Source organism: Bos taurus, chromosome 27 (assembly GCF_002263795.3).
Source record: "Bos taurus isolate L1 Dominette 01449 registration number 42190680 breed Hereford chromosome 27, ARS-UCD2.0, whole genome shotgun sequence".
Taxonomy (NCBI): domain Eukaryota; kingdom Metazoa; phylum Chordata; class Mammalia; order Artiodactyla; family Bovidae; genus Bos; species Bos taurus.
Genome location: NC_037354.1, coordinates 40,186,192 through 40,206,754, shown reverse-complemented (window position 1 = coordinate 40,206,754; position 20,563 = coordinate 40,186,192). Strand labels below are relative to the sequence as shown.

Here is a 20,563-nt window from a genome sequence, read left to right as displayed (position 1 = left end):
GATGTCTTCTTTGGAGAAATGTGTATTTAGGTCTTTTTTCCACTTTTTGACTGGGTTGTTTGTTTTTCTGGCGTTGAGTTGTATGAGCTGCTTGTATACTTTGGAAATTAATCCTTTGTCAGTTGCTTCATTTGCTATTATTTTTCCTCTTCTGAGGGTTGTCTTTCACCTTGTTAATAGTTTCCTTTGCTGTGCAGAAACTTTAAGCTTAATGAGGCCCCCCTTGTTTACTTTTGTTTTTATTAATCTAGGAGGTGGGTCATAGAGGGCCTTGCCTTGATTTATGTCATCAGGTGTTCTGCCTGTTTTGCTCTGAGAGTTGTGTAGTTGCTGCTCTTACATTTGGTCTTTAATCCATTTTGAGTTTGTCTTTGTGTAGGTGTTAGGAGGTGATCTGGTTTCATCTTCTACGTGTATCTGTCCAGCTTTCCCACCACCGCTTATTGAAGAGGCTGTCTTTGCCTCTTGTATATCGTCTATTCTTGCCTCCTTTGTCAAAAATAAGGCACCCATAGGTGCCTGGGTTCCTTTCTGGGTTTTCTCTCTTGTTCCATTGGCCTGCATTTCTGTTTTTGTGCCAGTACCATACTGTCTTGATGACTGTGGCTTTGTAGTATAGTCTGAAGTCAGTCCCTGACTTCTGGGAGGTTGATTCCTCCAGCTCAATTCTTCTTTCTCAAGATTGGTTTGGCTATTCGGGGTCTTTTGTGTTTCCATGTAAATTGAGAAATATTTTTGTTCTGGTTCTCTGAAAAATACCATTGGTAATTTGAGAGGCATCACATTGAATCTGTAGATTGCATTTGGTAATATAGTCATTTTCATAGTATTGATTCTTCCAGCCCAGAAATGTGGAATCTCTCTCCATCTGTGTATGTCATCTTTGATTTCTTTAATCGGTGTCATAACTTTCTGTATACAGTTCTTTTGTCTCCTTAGGTAAGTTTATTCCTAGACATTTAATTCCTTTTGTTGCATTGGTGAATGGGATTGATTCCTTAATTTCTGTGATTTTTCATGGTTAGTATATAGAAATGCAAGTGATTTCTGGGTATTGATTTTGTATCCTCTAACTTTGCTAGATTCACTGATGAGCTCTAGTAATTTTCTGATACCATCTCTAGGGTTTTCTCTACAGTGTCATGTCCTCTGCAAACAGTGAGGCTTTAATTCTTCTTTTCCAACCTGGATTCCTTTCATTTTCTTCTCTGACTGCCGAAGCTAGGACTTCCCAAAACGATGTAAAGTAATGGTGAGATTGTGCACCTTGTGTTGTTCCTGATCTCAGAGGGAATGCTTTCAGTTCTTCACCATTGAGAATAATGATTGCTGTAGGCTTATCATATATGGCCTTTACTATGTTGAGGTAGGTTCCTTCTGTGCCCATTTTTTGAAGAGTTTTTATCATAAATGTGTGCTGAATTTTGTCAAAGGCTTTTTCTGCATCTATTGGGATTATCATATCTTTCAATTTGTTATTATGGTGTATCACATCAATTTTGTGTATAGAATCCTTGCATCCTTCAGATAAACCCAAATTGATGATGGTGTATGAGGTTTGTAATGTGTTGTTGGAATCTGTCTGTTAGAATTTTGTTGAGGGTTTTTGCATCTGTGTTCATCGATACTGGCCCGTAACTTTGTGTTGTCTTTGTCCGACCTTCTAGTGTATTTTTCATTCCAGTTACTGTGTCGTACAGCTTTTTGTTGGTTAAATTTTCTAGGTCTCTGTTAAACGTGTTGTGTATTTTATTGGTCTATTCTTCTGTTCCTGAGATCTTGGACCATCTTGAGTACCATTACTCTGAATTCTTTTTCAGACACATTGCCTCTCTCTACCCCACTTGGTTATTTTTCTGGGGTTTCATCTTGTTCCTTTGTCTGAGACATATTTCTCTGCCATCTTATTTTTGCCCAACTTTCTGGGTTTGTGGTCTCCGTTCCTCAAGGCAGAACCGTAATTCTTCTGGGTTCTGGTGTCTTCCCCGTGGAGGGTGAGGTTGGTTCCGGGACTTGTGCAGCCCTCCTGGTGGGAAGGGCTGGAGCCTGCCCGCTGGGGGCACAGCTGGGTCTTGGCCCTGTGGTGGGAGGACCATGTCAAGGGGTGCGTTTGAGGCAGCTGTGGGCTCAGCACCAGCCTGCCGCCGGTGGGGCTGTCCTCTTGCCCATCATTTGGCCTGAGGTGTCCCCGCACTGGAACCCGCCGGCCGCTGGGCAGGCCAGGCCTCAGTGCAGACGGCGGCCTCTGGGGGCGTCTGCTCTGACGGGCGTCCCTGGTCCCTCTGCCCCCAGTGTCCTTGTGCCCCCGAGACCCTCTCAAGCAGCCCATGGTCTGGGCCCCGCTCCTGTGCAGTCTGCTTTCGCTGGGTCTCAGTGCGCGCGCGCCTCGTGTGCCTCCACGAGCGGAGTCTCTGGTCCCCCCAGTCCTGTGGACTCCTTGCAATCCAGCCCCGCTGGCCTCCAAAGCCAGATGCTCCGGGGGCGGCTCCTCCCAGCGCCAGACCCCCGGGCTGGGCAGCGGACATGGGACTCTGGTTGTTGTGAGAGAATCTCTGTGGCATCGTCGTCCAGCGTGTGGGTCGGTGCCCCTCCCGCAGAAAGGTGTGGGGTTCATTTGTTCTGTGGAAGCGCCCCTCCCACTGGTCACTGTGGCTGCTGCTTTGTCTTTGGAAGTGGAGTGTGTCTGTCAGGAGGCTCCAGTCCTCCAGCTGCTGGTTGTTCGCAGTTAGCTGTGACTCTGGCGCTTTCATGAGTGGATGTGAGCCCGGGCCCCTTCTGCTCTGTGGACATGTCTCCAGCCTGCTGACCCTTCAGTACCTGCCGGGTGCTGCGACGCCAGGCGCCCGCCGCGGCCTGTTAATCTCGCCTGGCGTGCCTCCCCGAGTGCTCTGAAAGCGGCTTCCTGAGCCTGACCTCAGGCTGGGCAGGGAGGGCCGGGCTCCCCACCCTGCGTTTCCTTCTCAGGCAGCCCCGCGCAGCAGGTCTCCCGGGGTGGCCCCTCCTGTGCGCGGCAGCCTCGTCACAGCGCAGCCCCCGTGGTTAGACGCTCCGGTCAGGACCTGCCCCTGATGGCCAGACAGTCAGTGCAGAGAACGAGATGGGGAACGGGTGTTTTCTTTGCCAAAACACTTAGAAATCGCCAGATTCCATACGCCCCTTGCAGGGGGTTAGCAGGTGGAGAGGTTCCTCGATGAGTGAGTGAATGTTCGCTCGTCACTGCTGTGTGGCTGCGTTGCCCGGTGCTGAGGGGACAGCAGGACATTCCCCATCTAAGGGTTCGCACTGTCACGCGGCAGTGATGGCCCCCGCCCCGAGCCAGCCAGCGCCACAGGGAGAAGCCGGGCAGGCCTCCTGCGGCTCAGGACGGGTGGAGGGAGCTGTGGGGGCACAGGTCCAGGCCGCCGGGTCTGGGGGGTCTGGCCAGGAGGGCCGCGCGCGCTCACGCGGGGCAGGCGCATCCCACTGTGTTCCCTGGGTGTGTGCTGTCCGTTGTCTGTGACCCCGTGTCGCTGCCCACACTGAGCCCCTGAGGACAGTCTCGTCGCGCAGCCCCTGCTGTCAGGAGCTCATGGCGGGGCTCTAGGGGTGGGGGGGTGGCCATGGGTACTTGGGGGGCTGCCTCATCTGCAGGCCTGACCAGGGTGGCCGACACTTCCAGGCCGGCTCATCACACTTGCCCGGAGGCTGCGGCTGCTGCTGAGCAGAGGGCTGGGCTGCTGGGGACCCGGCAGCCGTCTCCCATGGCCTTGTCACAGGCCGGCCGTCCCCTGCACCCCATCTCAGGGGCAGGGCGCGGGCTGCGCCCCCTTTGCAGGCGGGCTCACGTTCCACTCCCCAGAGGAGGAGCCACACAGAGTGGATTCAAACAGCCACGTGTGTTACACCTCAGCTTTTAAACAGTTTTATTTCATGTTTCAAAAACAATGGGGTGAAGTGGTATAAAATGGTAGTTTTTAGGACGAGTGTTCCCTGCTCCCCGAGGCAGCGACGGTGTGTTGAGCCCCAGGTAGAGGATCGGCCGCTGGCAGACCCGCGTGGAGGGTCCCAGGCACAGCCGGTGTGGACACCTGGCAGGGCCGGGGAAGGTGGAGTCCGGGGTCTGGGGGCCCGCGGCACTGGGACGACTGCGGCCGGAGTCTGCGCGCGGCTCTGCCCTGCCCACCCGCGGGGTGGAGGAGGGGCGCGGACGGGCCGCCTGCCCGCCCGGGGCCCTGCTTGGCACCCTGAGGAGGGCCAGAGCCCCTGCCGCGAGGAGGGCCGGCCTCGCCCGCCTGTGAGCGCTGCGCCCCCGCCAGGCCACTGGTCCGCAGGGGCTCTCAGACGAGGGGTGCCCACCCCAAGAAGGGCTGGGTCTGCCGCCGGGGCTGTCGTGGGACGAGCCGGAGCCCCGGGCTGTGTCTCCGGGGCCCACGCCCTCCCCCGGCCCCCGCGTTCTCCCCTCCCGACGCCCGCTCTACTTGGTCAGTGGTGTTGGACTCTCCGGGGAGAGAGGCCACAGGACAGAGTGGAATCGCTTCATCAGAACCGCTTGTCGTCTGGCCTGAGGAGCGAGGCCCTGCAGGGTGGAACAGGCCCGGGACGCTGCGTCTGAGCATGGGTTTCGGGGGAGCCTTGGGCGCCTTGCAGACCCTGGGGGGCTCTTGTGTGCAGGAAGCTGCAGAGGCTGATCTGGTGCCTGTTGGTCCCACCGGAAGCGAGGGTAGAGGCCCCACGCCGTGAGCCTCTGTGGACTCAGGGACGCAGGTCCCCTCCTGCCGGGCACCACCTGGCTTGTGCCCTCAGCCCGCGCCTCGTCTCCTGGGGCTTCCTAAGGAGCGAAGGCCCGTCTCGTGACGTCCGGGCCCCTCCACGCTCTGACAGCAGGGCAGCTGCTGGCCTCCGTGGGAACGCTGTCTGAGCAAGCCCCTCCGGTGGTGTGACGGGGGCGCCATGCTCTGACTCAGGGCCACCGCTCCCGGGGGGGCCGGTCAGCACAGAGGGCCCCGCCGGCTGGGGGCGTGAGGCCAGCTCCCCAGAGGCAACCGGGTGCTGGGGGTCTGGGGGCGGAGGCTGAGCGCCCGGGACCCACGTGCCCCAGGACTGGCTGGTGGCTGCAGGCCGGGGTGGCGGTGGTGCCTGCCTCCGGCAGATACTGCAGTTCAGTCCTTCACAGACAGCGAGGTGCCCTGACCGGAGGTGGAGTGACCTTGGCCAGCAGGGCTGCTTCTCCAGGAGACCCCGCCAGGCCTCCAGCTGAGCCCCTCCCCACCGTGGGGCTGCCCTGCTCCCCCGGCTGCGCCCAGCCCTTCGCTGGCTCAGCCTGCCACCTGGGGTCACAGTCTCGGGGCGGGGGTGCCCGGGGCATCCCCCGGGTGGGGGGCCAGCTCAGTCCAGCCTTCCTGAGCCCGGAGCCCCTGGTCTGTAAGAAGCGTCGTCAGCCCGCCAGCTCCTCTGCTAGCATAAACGGAGAGCATGTGGAGTGCTGGCTTTGCGCTGGGCGCTTACAGTGTAAATCTTGGCCTTTTTTTGGTAGACTAAGCTCTTCAAAAAAAAATTGACTCTTCTTCCTCTTTCATCCCCAGCACCTGGCGCAGTGCCGGGGATATAAGTAGGTACTCAGTGAATGTTTACTTGAGTCAAATGAATCACTTTTAGCCTAAACAGATATTTCTCAAAATTTCTTGTGTCCTATTTATTATTCCCTAAATAAGGTTTCGCCCTTGTTTTGACGTGTGTGGTCTTTTGGAGGAAGAGCTGGAGCAGCGATGGCACCCAAGGCGGGTGGGGTGGGGGGCTCATCCGCCCCAAAGCCCTTGGAACCTTCCTGGGATTCCCTCCCTGGGTCCCCAGGGAGGCTGTCAGGCCAGGCCTGTGTTGATGATCCAGCCGTGGTGGTTTCCTCCCAGATTCTCAGAATCTGCACCAGGTACACCCCAGAGCAAGACACTATGACGTTTTCGGACGGCCTGACCCTGAATCGAACCCAGATGCACAACGCCGGCTTTGGCCCTTTGACTGACCTGGTGTTCACCTTCGCCGGCCAGCTCCTGCCGCTGGAGATGGACGACGCGGAGACCGGCCTTCTCAGCGCCATCTGCCTGATCTGTGGAGGTACCACCGCCCAGAACACCCTCGTGAGAGTCTGTGGAGAGCAGCTCACACTTGTAAATTATGGGAGACTCTTCATCTCCACTTTGGAGTTGTTTTGCATGGAAAAGGACATGTGGATAAAATCAGGCATGCATGCTTAGAGTTCGTTGCATTTTTCCGTATTATAAGTTAAAGGCATTTGGGGTTTTCCTGCTCTGAAATACCAAAATGCTACTTCTGCATTGCCACAGCTGCTGTTTAAAAGGTAGGATCAGACCATCGTAAAGTGAACTGCCTGGGGACATTCTTAGGATGAGTCAGGGAGCCTGCTGGTGCTGTTTGCCAAGGCCGGGGCTGGGAATTGTAGTCCCGGCGTGGGCCCCCACCTCTGGAGGGCTGGTGTGAAGCCAGGTTCTGTTTGGTGGTGACACCCTCACTGGCCCCCCAGGAGCCCGAAACAGGGTGGTTAAGGAGCTACTGCCTTTAACTGGGGGCTGGTTTACCTGCATTTTAACCATCTGGGTCAGGGCTCCTCTAATTCAGTTCAGTAGTGACACCTCCTGGTCACGAGAAGTAATTCTCTGCTGGGGATAAAAGCCACCAGCCTTCCAAATGTGGTTTGACCAACAGGGCAGTCGTTTTCAAGTATCACAGCTCACAGCAGTGGCATCTGTGTGCTCAGTCACGTCCATCTCTTGTGACCCCTTGAACTCTATCCTGCCAGGCTCCTCCTCCATGGGATTCTCCAGGCAAGAATCCTGGAGTGGGTTGCATTTCTCCTCCAGGGGATCTTCCCGACCCAGGGATGGAACCCGTGTTTCCTGCATTGGCAGGCGGGTGCTTTACCACTGAGCCACCTGGAAAGCCCAGAACAGCCGCACACACCTTCAAATGTGTTTATGGGATTGAATCTCAAGATTAATGTGAGGAGGCGGGGGCGTGGGCAGGACTCGCCAGAGTACAGAGCTCATTCTGTCCTGACCTCAATTATTTAATACCTTGTTTCTGGAATCCAGATCGTCAGGACCTTGAGGAACCAACAAAAGTAGATAAGCTACAAGAACCACTGCTGGAAGCACTAAAAATTTACATCAGAAAGAGACGGCCCAGCAAGCCTCACATGTTCCCAAAGATCCTGATGAAGATCACAGACCTCCGCAGCATCAGCGCGAAAGGTGCGTCCCGACCGCCGCACCCCCCCGCCAGGTGGGCTGGCCGTCCTGACCGACTGCTGCACGTGGCGTTTTTAGAAACCCTGGGTTTTAATGCGGGGCGTTTGACAGTGGGTACCTTTCTGTTACCATTTTGGAATTCATTTCTCACTGACAAAAAGAAGTAGGGTGCCTCCTCTTAAACCTCATACCTTAGCCCACGCAGTGATCTTAGCAGATTATGAGAATAGCTTTACAGTTTCGTGTGACTTAAGAGATTAGAAAAAGCATCTCCAAGAGAACATACTGAATCCCGGATGGCTGGCTTTGTCATTTTCTCGTTGCGTACGTGTCATTCCAGCTTTCCACACACTCTTCGGTTAATGCCAGTTTTTCCTGATCACCCAAACCTCAAGAGAAAACCAGCGGTGCCCCAGGCGTCCGTTGCGTCCCCTCCCCACAGGCAGCTTTGCTTGTGCACCTCTAAGAAAGGGGAGTTTTCTTCCCGGAGAGGTGTTCCTGTTCTTGCCTAGTGATTTCCAGTTTGCACGGCCACTGGGGCAGTTACAGAAGTGCGTGGAGCCACAAGCCAGCTGCGGGCCAGAGCAGAGCGCTCCTGCGTGAGGGCAGGTGGGCCGCGTCCCTGGGCGGACCTGCGGCTTCCCCTTCCCCAGGACCGCTGAGCAGGGGGCTAGGTCACGGTTCAAGGTGCTTCCCCTTCCCCGAGGACCACTGAGCAGGGGGTCAGGTCACGGTTCAAGGTGCTTAGAGGCACAGCACTCGTGTTTGACGGGCAGTTTGCGCTCCCGAGCCCCTTCTCAGAGGCCTGGGAGGACATGTAGTGCCGACCACTGGCGTCATGAGGGCTCTGACCTCAGCAGTGACGCTGCTGCGCTCGCCCAGCAGTGCTCACGGGATGGGAGTCCTGTGACCCACGTCGTCCACACGGGGGGCTTGGGCACTTGCAGTGTGGTCGGTGCCACTGAGGCAGTGTTCTGAGTGGCAGGCAGTGTGACGGATTTTACCCGGGCCTCCTGCGTTGCAGGCAGATTCTTTGTCGCCTGAGCCCCCAGCGAAGCCCTTCAGTATTGAGGAGCCACAGGTAGCCAGCGGCGGGGCCGCTGGCGTCCCCTGGGGCCCCTCGGGTCCTCCGCCTCTCCTGGGGCACTGCCGTCTTTTTGGTCTTTTCAAGAGACACTTCCTGGTCTTGCGTCAGGAGCTTCTCTGTCAGTGATGCTGAGTGAACACATACCAGGACTGTTTCCCAGAACTGGCCGAGTGGTGGAGTCGATCACATCTCCCGTCCTCCCGTCTCCGCTGCTGCCCACGGCGGGAGCAGGGGTGTCAGCGCCGTCCCAAGCGCAGGCCCCGGCGCCCCGAGCTCCCCCACCATGAGGGGGTGAGAGCGGACTCGGGTATCCCTGTCTACCGGATTCTGTTCTCTCTTTCTAAAAGGTGCAGAGCGTGTAATTACCTTGAAGATGGAAATCCCTGGTTCGATGCCGCCGCTCATTCAGGAAATGCTGGAGAACTCTGAAGGGCACGAGCCCTTGACCCCCAGCTCGGGCGGACACACGGCGGAGCCCAGCCCCAGCGTCTCCCCCAGCTCGGTGGAGCACAGCGGCGTCGGCCAGTCCCCGCTGCTGCAGTGAGACACGTTCTGGCTACTCCAACATTCCCCAGAACCTTCACTCCTGGGATTTAAAATGCAAGAAACATTTTTACTGCTGCTTAGTTTTTGGACTGAAAATATATTAAAACTCAAGAAGGACCAAGAAGTTTTCGTATGTATCAATATATACCCCTCACTGTCTAACTTACCTAGAAGTACAAACTTTTTAAATTCTAAAAATCAGCCATTTCATGCAACCCCAAACTAGTTAAAAGCTTCTATTTTCCTCTTTGAACACTCAAGATTGCATGGCAAAGACCCAGTCAACACGGTTCACCCGGGTCATGTTTCCGAAGACTCTGTACATACAGCAGTGCGTCCGCGGCTCTCCTCTCATGTCCCACACTCCAGGTCACCAAGGCCCGCGGTCGAGGAGCAGATTACTGTGCGTGTCCAGTTAAGAGAGGGTCAAAAGGATAAGTGTTTTGCTTTCACAGATCAAGACATCCAGGTAAGGAAGCGGAGTATTGTAGTGTGATGAGATAAGGCTAAAGATGCTCTAATTCGGTTAGTGTAGACGCTTGTCCTTGCTCTTCGGATGCTCTCAAACCGCGTCTTTTATTTCCTGTCGCCCAGTAAATGTATACAGATTCACTGCACTAGCAGGAGAGAGTTCTCTATCAGTGTAACTGCCAGCTCGGTTATCAGACGTCATTTGTTCAGTTGTTGATGTCACTTTAAATTAAAAGTGGTTTAGTACTTGTTCAATGACGTAACTACACAATTTTTTACAGTGATGATAGCCTCCAAGGCAGCAGCACTGTCCAGTGTTAATAGGTTTTTGTTTACCTGTTCACGAGCCATTACGGAGGTTTCATGGGATGGCGATGGGCTGGTCTGCCACCTGTACCAGGCAACTCTGTGTCCTGAGAGGTAGGGGCTGATCCCCCCAAAGTCATGGGCAGAGAGGCTGCATCCTCGGGCCTGGTTCAGTCACTCTGAAGTGGGGTGGCATGGTTAACAGATACAAGTGTCAGCTTCTTAGTTCTCATTTACGCACTAGTGGATTTTTTTTAATATATTAGCAGGTCTGTGATGTGCTCTCACTGGCTGTTTGTACATTGAGATCGTTTAACAGTGCTTTCTATGTTCATATACTGTTTACCTTTTTCCATGGAGTCTCCTGGCAAAGAATAAAATATATTTATTTTAAAGGTGTATGGGAGCTTTTACTGCACGTTCATCTTTAGTTAAAGAGACGGAGAACACAGTTCCATTTTTAATGTTTAAATTTCATTTCAAAAAGCAGGTCTGTAGTCTGCAATCATGACAATTAATTAAAATCTGTGCTAATGCACAAGTCTATAACAATTCTACAAGCCAATCAGACAGTACATGACATTTCAATGAGTAAAAAAGAGCATAAAACTGTATGTGTAAGAACAAAATGTTAAAAGGCCTACCACAATAATAAAAAACCATCAATTACATCATCACATTAAAATAAGCCAGATGTACAAAAGTCTGAGACAGAAAAGACAAAAAGGACAACACAAGTTATCTTCTGAGAACTGTTTCTGTGCTCGGTGGGCACTTAATTAAACATCGCAAAATCGACATCTTCCTCGTCAGAGTCTGCAAAATATTTTACTTCTTTCCTTGCCCGGCCAGTCCGCGGCAGTGACGGTGGCTCGGTGGTGAGGTCTGAGGGGAAGAGGTCCACATCTGAGTCCTCATCAAAAGAGGTTTTCTTCGGCTTCTGGGGTTTAAAAAAAAAAAGTTAAAACACCAAAGTTAAAGAAAAGGACTAGTTATTCCTTCACTTATTTTGAGACATACTGAAAATAATTGTTCTTGTAAGATCAGAACTATAATGCTAAGTAACTTAAGTGTGAGGCCCATTACCTAATTCTCTGTAATAGTAATACTTACACCATTACTTCTTTCTAAACTTATGTTACCCAGCAACTATGCTCAACTATGCACAGAAAAGTAAAAATTCAACTTACTGCTAAGTACCTATCAATTCATGAGAAGAAAACAAGACTATTCACAGTAGGTTGTACACAAGGTAAGTATTTATAAACATGCAGAGAATGGTCACCAGGAAGGACCCCAGTCCCAGCAGACGACTGGGTGGAAAGGGTCAATGTAAAGAGAACACCACACAGCTAACAGCATCTGTTTGTATTTTTAAGTTTTAAAAGGAAGACACAGAAAAGGGGGGGCATTTGATGTTATTAATTTACCTAAAAGAGATAGTGTACTTCTGGAGAAGCATCAGGCTAATTGGGAAAATTATCCACAAAGGAGTTCAAGTTAGAAAATCAAATTGGTCCTTGTCAAATCAATTTGCAAAAAAGAAATAATGTTTATTCAATCTGAAAATATTTCAGTTAAGGAAGCATGTAACTTCTGCCGCTGGAGGAAGTGGAGTACTCTTAAGTAGGCTACTTTATGCAACACTTGTATCCAAGAGATGGTCCTGATTATATAAATTTTATACCTGGATAACTTTTTAACCATAAACAAGCCCCCTATGGATAAGAGATGCTGGGTTAAAGCTGTAATGAGACATTCTAGTAATAAGCAAACTAAGCCAGTTACACATCATCTTAAAACCATACATTAAAAGATGCTCCTATTACCTTGCTTGGTGGTTTGGAGGTTTTCCTGCCAGGATTGTAATCACCTTCGTTTTCAGAGCCAGATGCTTTCCTTTTCTTTGCCCCTCGGCCTTTACCTTAAAATGATACAAAGCAGTTATTTCTCCCAAAGTTAAGTGCAGGATAAAAAGATAACCACCAGAACACACTTTCCTTCTTGGGCGTGCCCAACTGGCCCTGCAACCCTGATCTCAGTGTGACTGACATAGAAAAAGTCTGTCAGCATCACTTGAGTCACGCCAACCCCAGAACCTAAGGTATTTCACAAACACAGGTAAACTAGTGGGGACGTCCTAGTGACAGATTTTAATAACCAAGCCCCTAATACATAAAACATCTGCACATCCCATGGTACCTGGGCCTGAAACAAAAATCTTGGTATGTAGTACTAAAAATTAGTTCCTAATTTGCCACAGACTAGTACTTTTAAAAATATAATATGAATCCCTAGGAAAGTAATATATGTGGTTTAAATGCTTACTCTAAATTTTACTTATCACACTAGTAACAACCAGTGCATATCCCATTTTAAGCAGCACAATCCTAAAGTAAATCACCCCAGCATTAGTCATGAGAGCACCTGTCAAATCTCCACATTCCTTCTCAGATTCAAATCACCCCCCTGTAGCCTAGTTTTTTTGTCTACCTCATTCTCATTGGAGGAAGAAGGGGAAAAGGTAAAACATGAATGGTTATCAAATGTTCCTACAGTGAAGCCAGAGATAGAAAATAGAACTAAATGGCAACTCTAAATGTGTTAAAGTTCGGGAACTATGGCTAGATTGTATGGTAAGAAAAGATAGCTATGTGGCCTTGGGATGTCACATTTGATCAGATGAGTCAGTAAGATGGCACTGTTTGAAGCCATGCACGTGAATAGGTCCACCTCCCAAGTCCCTGTTTCTCGTCTGCCCCCATTCTCCCTTGGGGCCATGTAGGTCTCTCTATCTCCTTACCCCAACCACCACTTGAAGAAATACACACGCTGACGGCAGTATCTTATCAGGTGGTGAAAGACCGAACTGCTACCGTTAGAGAAACCACGTCTTCCATAGAAAGCACCCCTGAGACCCGCAGACCACGGGGAGAGGAACTGGTGCTGTGCCCAGGAGGGGCCCCGAGGGCAGCTGTTTCCACTCCCAGACGAGGACGAGGCTCTGCCTGCCAGTCCTGGCTCCAGCTTCCTGCAAGGAGTCCCACACTTTAAGAGGAGCCCTCACTGCCTTTTAAGGAATGACTTCCAGTGAGTCCCCTGCAGGGGGTCTTTGACCCATTCTCTGGTTACAAAAGAGGTCTTTGTTCCACAAATCAGGAAATTGAGACTCAAACTGGACCAAACTGCTATATACCTCCTTCAGTTCAGTTCCACTCATTTGAGGATTCTAATTGAGCACTGATTCTTAGAACATTGTTTATGGAAGAGTAAAGCGACTTAAAACAGGTACCCAGTCTCTCTAACCTCAATGAGTAGAAGAAACGAATGCTTTGCACGTGGAGTGTGCCGAGATCGTCACACAAAGGTAATCCTCACCTTTCGGTGCTGTTTTCTTTGGAACGCCGAATTCAGAATCCGAGTCAGAGTTCACAGTCTCTACTTTCTTCTGTTTGGGGGCCCTCTTGGGCTTAGAGGCTGTATCTAAAGACGGTTTTCCTATTAAGCAAATGTCCATTTCACAGATCAATGTAATATACTTACCAACAACCCAAGCTGAATCGAGTCCCGTAATGATGGGATTTCTTACTGCTGACATGGAAATGAGTGGCCCTGCATAGTAACCATGGTCTCTCTCATCTGGTGCCAGCGTAAGGCAAATAACTGCTCACAGGTGGCAAAATGCTTTTTATTATATGTAACTTGCCTTTTGATAATTCAAGTGATGTTTTAAACAAGGGCCATTAAAGTGAGTGAGTGAGGGTGAGAGTAGGTCACTCCTGATCCTCCTGAGCCGGAGCCTCGGGGCAGGCGGGTGTTGGCTGTGCTGGCCTTAAGTTAACACTGAACTCTTAACTTGTTAGGTTTCACAGGAGTGAACAGCTTGATGAAGGAAACCGGCTGATCACTGGAAGAGGCAATGGCTCCAAGTGTTCAGGGTGGCTCTCAGGTGTTCCCATCAAGATAAGATGCTTGCAGGGAAGTCTGAGCACCCCAGAAGCCCCCCTGACCCTCACGCACACTGCAGTTAGGGCTGTCTGGGAGGCGATGTGTGAGGGCAGCTGGGAACGGGTCGGGTGTAGAGCTTGGCATCACTGAACGCTTCACCACACGAGAAATCTGAGAGCCGGTATGAAACCAGAGTGAGCTAGCCTGAGGGCAAGAGCCCTGAGACAAACCAGCTTCCCTCAGTCACTGGTGAAGGGGCGGGTACAGCCGCACGGAGGAGAGTCCGCCAGTGAAGACAGACAAAGGCATGCGGGCGAGAGGCCCGTTAGCCAAACGATTTCTCACCACGGCCCTCGTGTATGCAGAGGAAGCAGGGCCTTCCCTTGCTTTTCTGCTCCTCTAATAGCTGTGTATCTACAGTGGTGATCTGTGTGCCGCCTTTTTCAGATGTTAAAGGGGCATTCCAGACTGTTTACTGACTTGCTGGGTGAGTAGACACGGAGCACTAACACTGACCCCCGAGGGGTGTGCCTTAGTGCTAGTGACAGATTCAGGACTCAACTCAAATCAGCCTGTTGATAAACCACCTAAGGTTATGGAAAAGAAAGAAGCCACCCAACTCAAAAAAGGGCCCAGGAACGGCCAGTGGCTCCACGGCATGAGTGCAGGCAGGCCCCACACAGCACGACCAGCTGCGCTAGGGACAAAAGCTCACTACAGGACACCTGTACCAGAAAGCTGTCTTTTGATACCAGCACATGGGATTATTTTATAAGAGCTTTAAAATGAGATCTTACAGACATTTTAATAATTACCTCAATAGTTAAGTAAACCAGAGGGATTTTCAGTATATACTTTTATACTTTATAGCTATTTCTATTGAAATACTAGTGCAATTAGTTTCAAATTGTATTAAATTTGCTTTAAAATCAACTATATACGGTTTATGCGATGCTTAACAAAAATAAGTACATACCCTTTTTAGCAGCTACTGTTTTACTTGGAACTTTTTCTGTTTGCTTCAGACCAAATGATGGTGAAAATACAGAAGCAGAATCTTCTTCATTACTGTCAAATTTAGCTGAATCTAAAAATTAGTTATTTTTTTCAGTAAAGACATTCTATAAGGAACACTAAGTAGTTAAACTTTATTTTTATTGATGACATCTCTAGCTAGATAATAAATCTTTATATGTTTCTATTTTGTGATCATATAGTCCACAATACACAAACAGCGGAAATAAAAATATTACAGTGTTGTATTTCAAAACTGTTAACCCTGTAAAACCACATAGAAATGCACAGAGTAATAAAAATTCTTAATACTCCCAAATGCTAATCATTTAAAACTGATCAATTCAAAAATACTGATTTTAAATGAGGTATTTAATAAAAGTTCTCACTGTGATTATTTTAGTATATACACAGCTAATCATGTCATGAATATCAATAACAACATTCAGCAATTTTACATCATTAAAGTTTAATTTAAAAGGCAAGTAGGTACCTTCTTTTTACAGTGTAAAAAGAGTGTAAAAAAAGTTTACTTTTACACTCAATTTAGTCAGTTTTTCCCTCCATCTTTCCTTTCCTCAAACCAAAAAGGTACTCAAAATGGCAACTTGGATGTGAGTGAGGCTTTTACATGGCTGTTCTGACAGGCTTTCAAAAATGCATTATCTATACATACCTTAGAACATGTACCAGATCTGTGTATGTCTGTCTACATGTATGACATCACCAGATGGTCAGTACTGAAATCAGATTGATGATACTCTCTGCAACGGAAGGAGCAGCTCTACATCCACAAAAAGAAGACCTGGAGCTGACTGTGGCTCAGATCATCAGCTCCTTATCGCAAAATTCAGGCTCAAACTGAAGAAAGCAGGGCAAACCACTAGGCCATTCAAGTAGGACCTAAATCTAATCTCTTACGATTATATAGGAGGTGACAGATACACACAAGGGCTTAGGCCTGGTAGAGTGCCTGAAGAACGTGGAGGCTTGTGGCCCTGTACAGGAGGCAGTGACCAACACCATCCAGCCAGGTGGCTGGATGAGCAGGCCTCACAAACAGAAGGCGAGGGGGAGAGGGAAAGGCACCCAGCTGAGTGAAGAGTTCCAGAGAACAGCAAAGACAGCTAAGAAAGGCTTAAGTGAACAGTGCAAAGACAGAGAGGAAAACCAGAGAATGTGAAACAGACTAGAGATCTCTTCACAAGAAAACTGGAGATATCAAGGGGACATTCCATACAAGGACGGGCATGATAAAGGACAGAAACGGTAAGGATCTAACAGAACAGACTAAGAAGAGGTAGCAAGAATACACCGAAGAACTATACAAAAAATGACCCTTAATGACCCAGATAACTGCCATGGTGTGTGGTCTCTCACCTAGGACCAGGCATCCTGGAGTGTGAAGTCAAGTGCCCCTTAGGAAGCATTACTATAAACAAAGCTAGTGGAGGTGATGGAACTCCAGGGGAGCTATTTAAAATCCTAAATGATAATGCCATTAACGTGCTGCACTCAGTATGTCAGCAAATTTGGGAAACTCAGCAGTGGCCACAGAACTGGAAAAGGTCAGTTTTCATTTCAATGCCAAAGAAGGGCAGTGCCATAGAAAGTTCAAACTACCACACAATTTCACTCATTTCACATGCTAACAAAGTTATGCTCAAAGTCCGTCAAGTTAGGCTTCAGCAATATATGAACCAAGAACTTCTAGATATACAAGCTGAATTTAGAAAAGGCAGAGGAACCAGAGATCAAATTGCCAATGTTCGTTGGCTCATAGAGAAAGCAAGGGAATTCCAGAAAAACATCTTCAGTTTCATTAACTACACTAAAGCCTTCTGACTGTGTGGATCACAACAAACTCTGGAAAATTCTTAAAGAGATGGGAATATCAGACCACCTTTCCTGTCTCCTGAGAAACAGGTATGCAGGTTAAGAAGTAACAGTCAGCACCAGACATGGAACAATGAACTGGTTCAAAATTGGGAAATGAGTACGTCAATCCTGTATATTGTTACCCCGCTTAAACTTATATGCAGAGTATATCATGTGAAATGCTGGGCTGGATGAAGCACAAGCTGGAATCAAGATTGCTGGGAGAAATATCAATACCTCAGATATGCAGATGACACCACTCTAATGACAGAGTGAAGTGGAGCTAAAGAGCCTTTTGGTAAGGGTGAAAGAGGAGACGGAAAAAGTTGGCATGAAACAACTTTCCAAAAATTAACATCATGGCATCCGGTCTCATCACTTCATGGCAAATAGATGGGGAAAAGTGGAAACAGACATCTATTTTCTTGGGCTCCGAAATCACTGTGGATGGTGACTGCAGCCATGAAATTAAAAAAGCACTTGCTCCTTGGAAGGAAAGCTATGACAAATCTAAGCAGCATATCAAAAAGCAGAGACATTACTTTGCCAACAAAGGTCTATATAGTCAAACTATGGTTTTTCCAGTGGTCACGTATGGATGTGAGACTTGGACCATAAAGAAAGCTGAGCACGGAAGAATTGATGCTTTCAACTTGTTGTGCTGGAGAAGACTTGAGAGTCACATGGACATCAAGGACAGCAAATCAGTCAATCCTAAAGGAATTCATTGGAAGGGCTGAAGCTGAAGCTCCAGTACTTTGGCTACATGATGTGAAGAACTAACTCATTGGCAAAGACCCTGATGTTGGGAAAGACTGAGGGCAGGGGGAGAAGGGGGCAAGAGAGGATGAGATGGTTGGATGGCATCACTGACTCAATGGACATGAGTTTGAGCAAGCTCCAGGACATAGTGAAGGAAAGTCTGGCACACTGCAGTCCACGGTGTCACAGAGAGTCAGACACACCTTAGCAACTGAACGATGACAGTCTACATGTTTATCCAGCTACATGATGTGTATTCAAAAAATGGAAAATAGTAACTCAAATATAACTGGATGTGTTTTGACCTTAGAAATTCTACACACAAATGTAGGCAATTTAAAAAAGTACGCACACTGATTAAATTTGCTTCTATAAAGGTTTTATCTTATAGCTACTAGAATTTAGTAAAAAACTGGCATATTGGTAGGCTTGTAGCTTGAAAAATCCTGTCATAAACCTACTCTCATTGCCATGAAAATTTTCAGCCTTCCAACGTTTCTGTCTATACTTTTTCTCCTTAAAACACTCACACTCCTCACCCCTCACACACACAAACACGTCAGCACCTGCCTCTCCACCTAAGTGCTTCCATAATGCCAATACTGACCGTTTAGTTAGAAATCACATCAGGAAAAAATAAACCTTATTACACTGAAGAAAATGTAAAGAGAAAGTAAGTTTACTACTCATAAAAAAAGCCATAGCAATAATATGTAAATAGCCAATGAAAAGATGAAATGAGCATACCATCTTCTGACTTCTGAGAGTATGAAGGAAAAGAGAAGAGAGTCCCAAAATCCTGACTCTTCTTGTCATGGGAAGACTTTCTATTGAAGAGAAAGAAATCAATCACCACTTAAGTCACCATCTCAGCCTTAAGAATTTACATATAATACGCACCACAGGGTTATAATTACACAGCAGGTTAGCCCTCTCGTGTGTTTCTCTTTGTAAAAACAGGGCAACCAAGCTCCTTTTTGCTCTCTCATAAGCATTAATGTGCATACACAGACTCCAGACAAAACAATTACTTAACAGAAAAGCAAAAGTTCCAAGTTAATCAAAATACCACTAAGTTTTATGGTTGACAGAACCACTTCAGAATTTAACATCAGTAAATTATTGGCAAAAATCCAAGAAGAAAGTCCGTCTCCGTCAGAGGTGGCAATAATCTGATTTCTCACACTTTACTGCATGTGGTAAAATACTTCCTTAAAAATCTGAAGCAGTTGACAAACTTCATACCCTACATGTTCCTGCTCCCACGCACCAGACGCAAGAAGAGTTAACCACGGCCAAAGCAAAGGAGGCAAAGCAAAGCTCCCAAACCACGACCAAAGCGAAGGAGGCAAAGCAAAGCTCCCGATTCTAGCGACGTCATAACTCAACTTGACACCCTTGGTTCAGAGCAACGTCCCCCACACCCGCTGCCTAATGTTTTACATGGAATTTTACTGGAATGCAGCTACACGCATCCATTCACTACCATTTATGGCTGCTTTTTTGCTACAGTGGCAGCACTGAGTAGTTCAAGAGACCATATGCCTGCAAAGCCTAAAATGTTTACTATTCCAAATTTTTATGGAAAACATTTGCCAACCTATGCTCTCAACTATAAGCAACAGTTACGTAAACAGCTACAATATTAACCCAATTTATTCCTTCCTGGGGAGGGCCTTATCCAGAATTGTAACAGTTTCTTGGTGCTTTTACTGTGAGATCTGACAGATGCCAAGACACCCGACTGCACCTTGTCAGTGTTACTTACTCTGGAGCAGCTTTCGATTTGCCTGGTGAGAATGTGTATTCATCTTTATCTAGGCCATCTGAGGGGACAAACTCCTCTTCTCCATCATTTGCTATGGGAGATGCTTTGACCTTCAGCTCCTCTAAGTCATTATTGTCGTCATCATCATCGGCGTCATCTTCCTCCTCTTCCGAGAAATCGAATGTATACTTTGGCCGTTCAGCTAAGACAAAAACAAAAATGACTTTAAACCCAGCTTTATCAAAGTGAAATATTATTCCAAACCATACACTTGAAAAATAATCTAGCAGTCTCCGAAAACATGCAAGAGAAAAAGACAAGCATCGGAGAATAAAAGTGCCTGAGTTTGGCCTCAGTTACGCGGACGGTCCTAACGTCTGGCCTGCACTCCCAGGAGGCTCCGGGGTCACGCTCAGGTGCCCGGAGAATGCAACATGACCCTGATGAGCGTATCAGGATGCTGCTTTTCATGCTTAAAAGATATTCCAAACAGTGAGGAGAGGAGACGTGGCCACTGTAAAAGTGACTACTAATATGCGACTCCCCCATTTCTGCAATTACAAAGGACAACTTGTATATCTTTAGAAAGTGCCTTCTCTTAACTTCTTACATAAAAACTTCTATCATCTCTCTTCACAGTAGTTTTACCATGAAATAACAGAAATAGTAATTTTTCAGATGAATGAGGAGAAACAGAGTTAAGATCTCAATATATTAGCAAAATAATATAACACATAAAAAGCACCCACAGGAAAGTTATGACCAACCTAGATAGCATATTCAAAAGCAGAGACATTACTTTGCCAACAAAGGTCCGTCTAGTCAAGGCTATGGTTTTTCCTGTGGTCATGTATGGATGTGAGAGTCGGACTGTGAAGAAGGCTGAGCGCTGAAGAATTGATGCTTTTGAACTGTGGTGTTGGAGAAGACTCTTGAGAGTCCCTTGGACTGCAAGGAGATCCAACCAGTCCATTCTGAAGGAGATCAGCCCTGGGATTTCTTTGGAAGGAATGATGCTAAAGCTGAAACTCCAGTACTTTGGCCACCTCATGTGAAGAGTTGACTCATTGGAAAAGACTCTGATGCTGGGAGGGATTGGGGGCAAGAGGAGAAGGGGATGGACAGAGGATGAGATGGCTGCATGGCATCACTGACTCGATGGACGTGAGTCTGAGTGAACTCTGGGAGTTGGTGATGGACAGGGAGGCCTGGCGTGCTGCGATCATGGGGTCGCAAAGAGTCGGACACAACTGAGTGACTGATCTGATCTCATGGAGAAGGGCACACTGGTATAATGCAAATAAGCTTTACTATAATTTCTAGCATATACTACGGAATAAAAGTTTAAAGTCATTTGGGTGCTATGCAACTTTATACTTCATTTTAAATGTATGGGAAAAGCCTAAATACAATTTTAAAGCTGTTAATAAATTAATTTTCATGTAACTTGATATACTATTAAAACTCACCTCTGAACTAATGCAACATTGTAAATCAACTATAGTCTAACAAAAAAAATGTTTACCTCCGTTATACTACCTA

The 20,563-nt window shown here is 48.1% G+C and overlaps 2 protein-coding genes across 11 annotated transcripts in view; one reads left to right on the top strand and one right to left on the bottom strand.

The window, feature by feature from the left end:
* The window catches only part of RARB (retinoic acid receptor beta), a 595,561-nt gene extending 585,511 nt beyond the window's left edge, over positions 1-10,050 (top strand). For all 6 annotated transcript variants that reach the window (XM_059882386.1, XM_059882389.1, XM_024986389.2 and 3 more), the window contains 3 exons: positions 5,886-6,090; positions 7,086-7,244; positions 8,676-10,050. In XM_059882386.1, the coding sequence (XP_059738369.1) occupies positions 5,886-6,090; positions 7,086-7,244; positions 8,676-8,872 (561 nt within the window). In that variant the 3' untranslated portion in view covers positions 8,873-10,050. The remainder of the gene's footprint in view (positions 1-5,885; positions 6,091-7,085; positions 7,245-8,675) is intronic.
* A 48-nt stretch (positions 10,051-10,098) lies between these two features.
* TOP2B (DNA topoisomerase II beta) overlaps positions 10,099-20,563 on the bottom strand; it is a 63,171-nt gene continuing 52,706 nt past the window's right edge. For 4 of the 5 annotated variants that reach the window (XM_024986386.2, XM_024986380.2, XM_024986383.2 and 1 more), the window contains exons 31-36: positions 19,022-19,223; positions 18,001-18,080; positions 14,576-14,686; positions 13,030-13,149; positions 11,481-11,575; positions 10,099-10,591 (exon numbers count right to left, since the gene is read on the bottom strand). In XM_024986386.2, coding sequence (XP_024842154.1) covers positions 10,427-10,591; positions 11,481-11,575; positions 13,030-13,149; positions 14,576-14,686; positions 18,001-18,080; positions 19,022-19,223 — 773 coding nt within the window. In that variant the 3' untranslated portion in view covers positions 10,099-10,426. The remainder of the gene's footprint in view (positions 10,592-11,480; positions 11,576-13,029; positions 13,150-14,575; positions 14,687-18,000; positions 18,081-19,021; positions 19,224-20,563) is intronic. The other variant, XM_024986381.2, reaches the window with a different exon arrangement.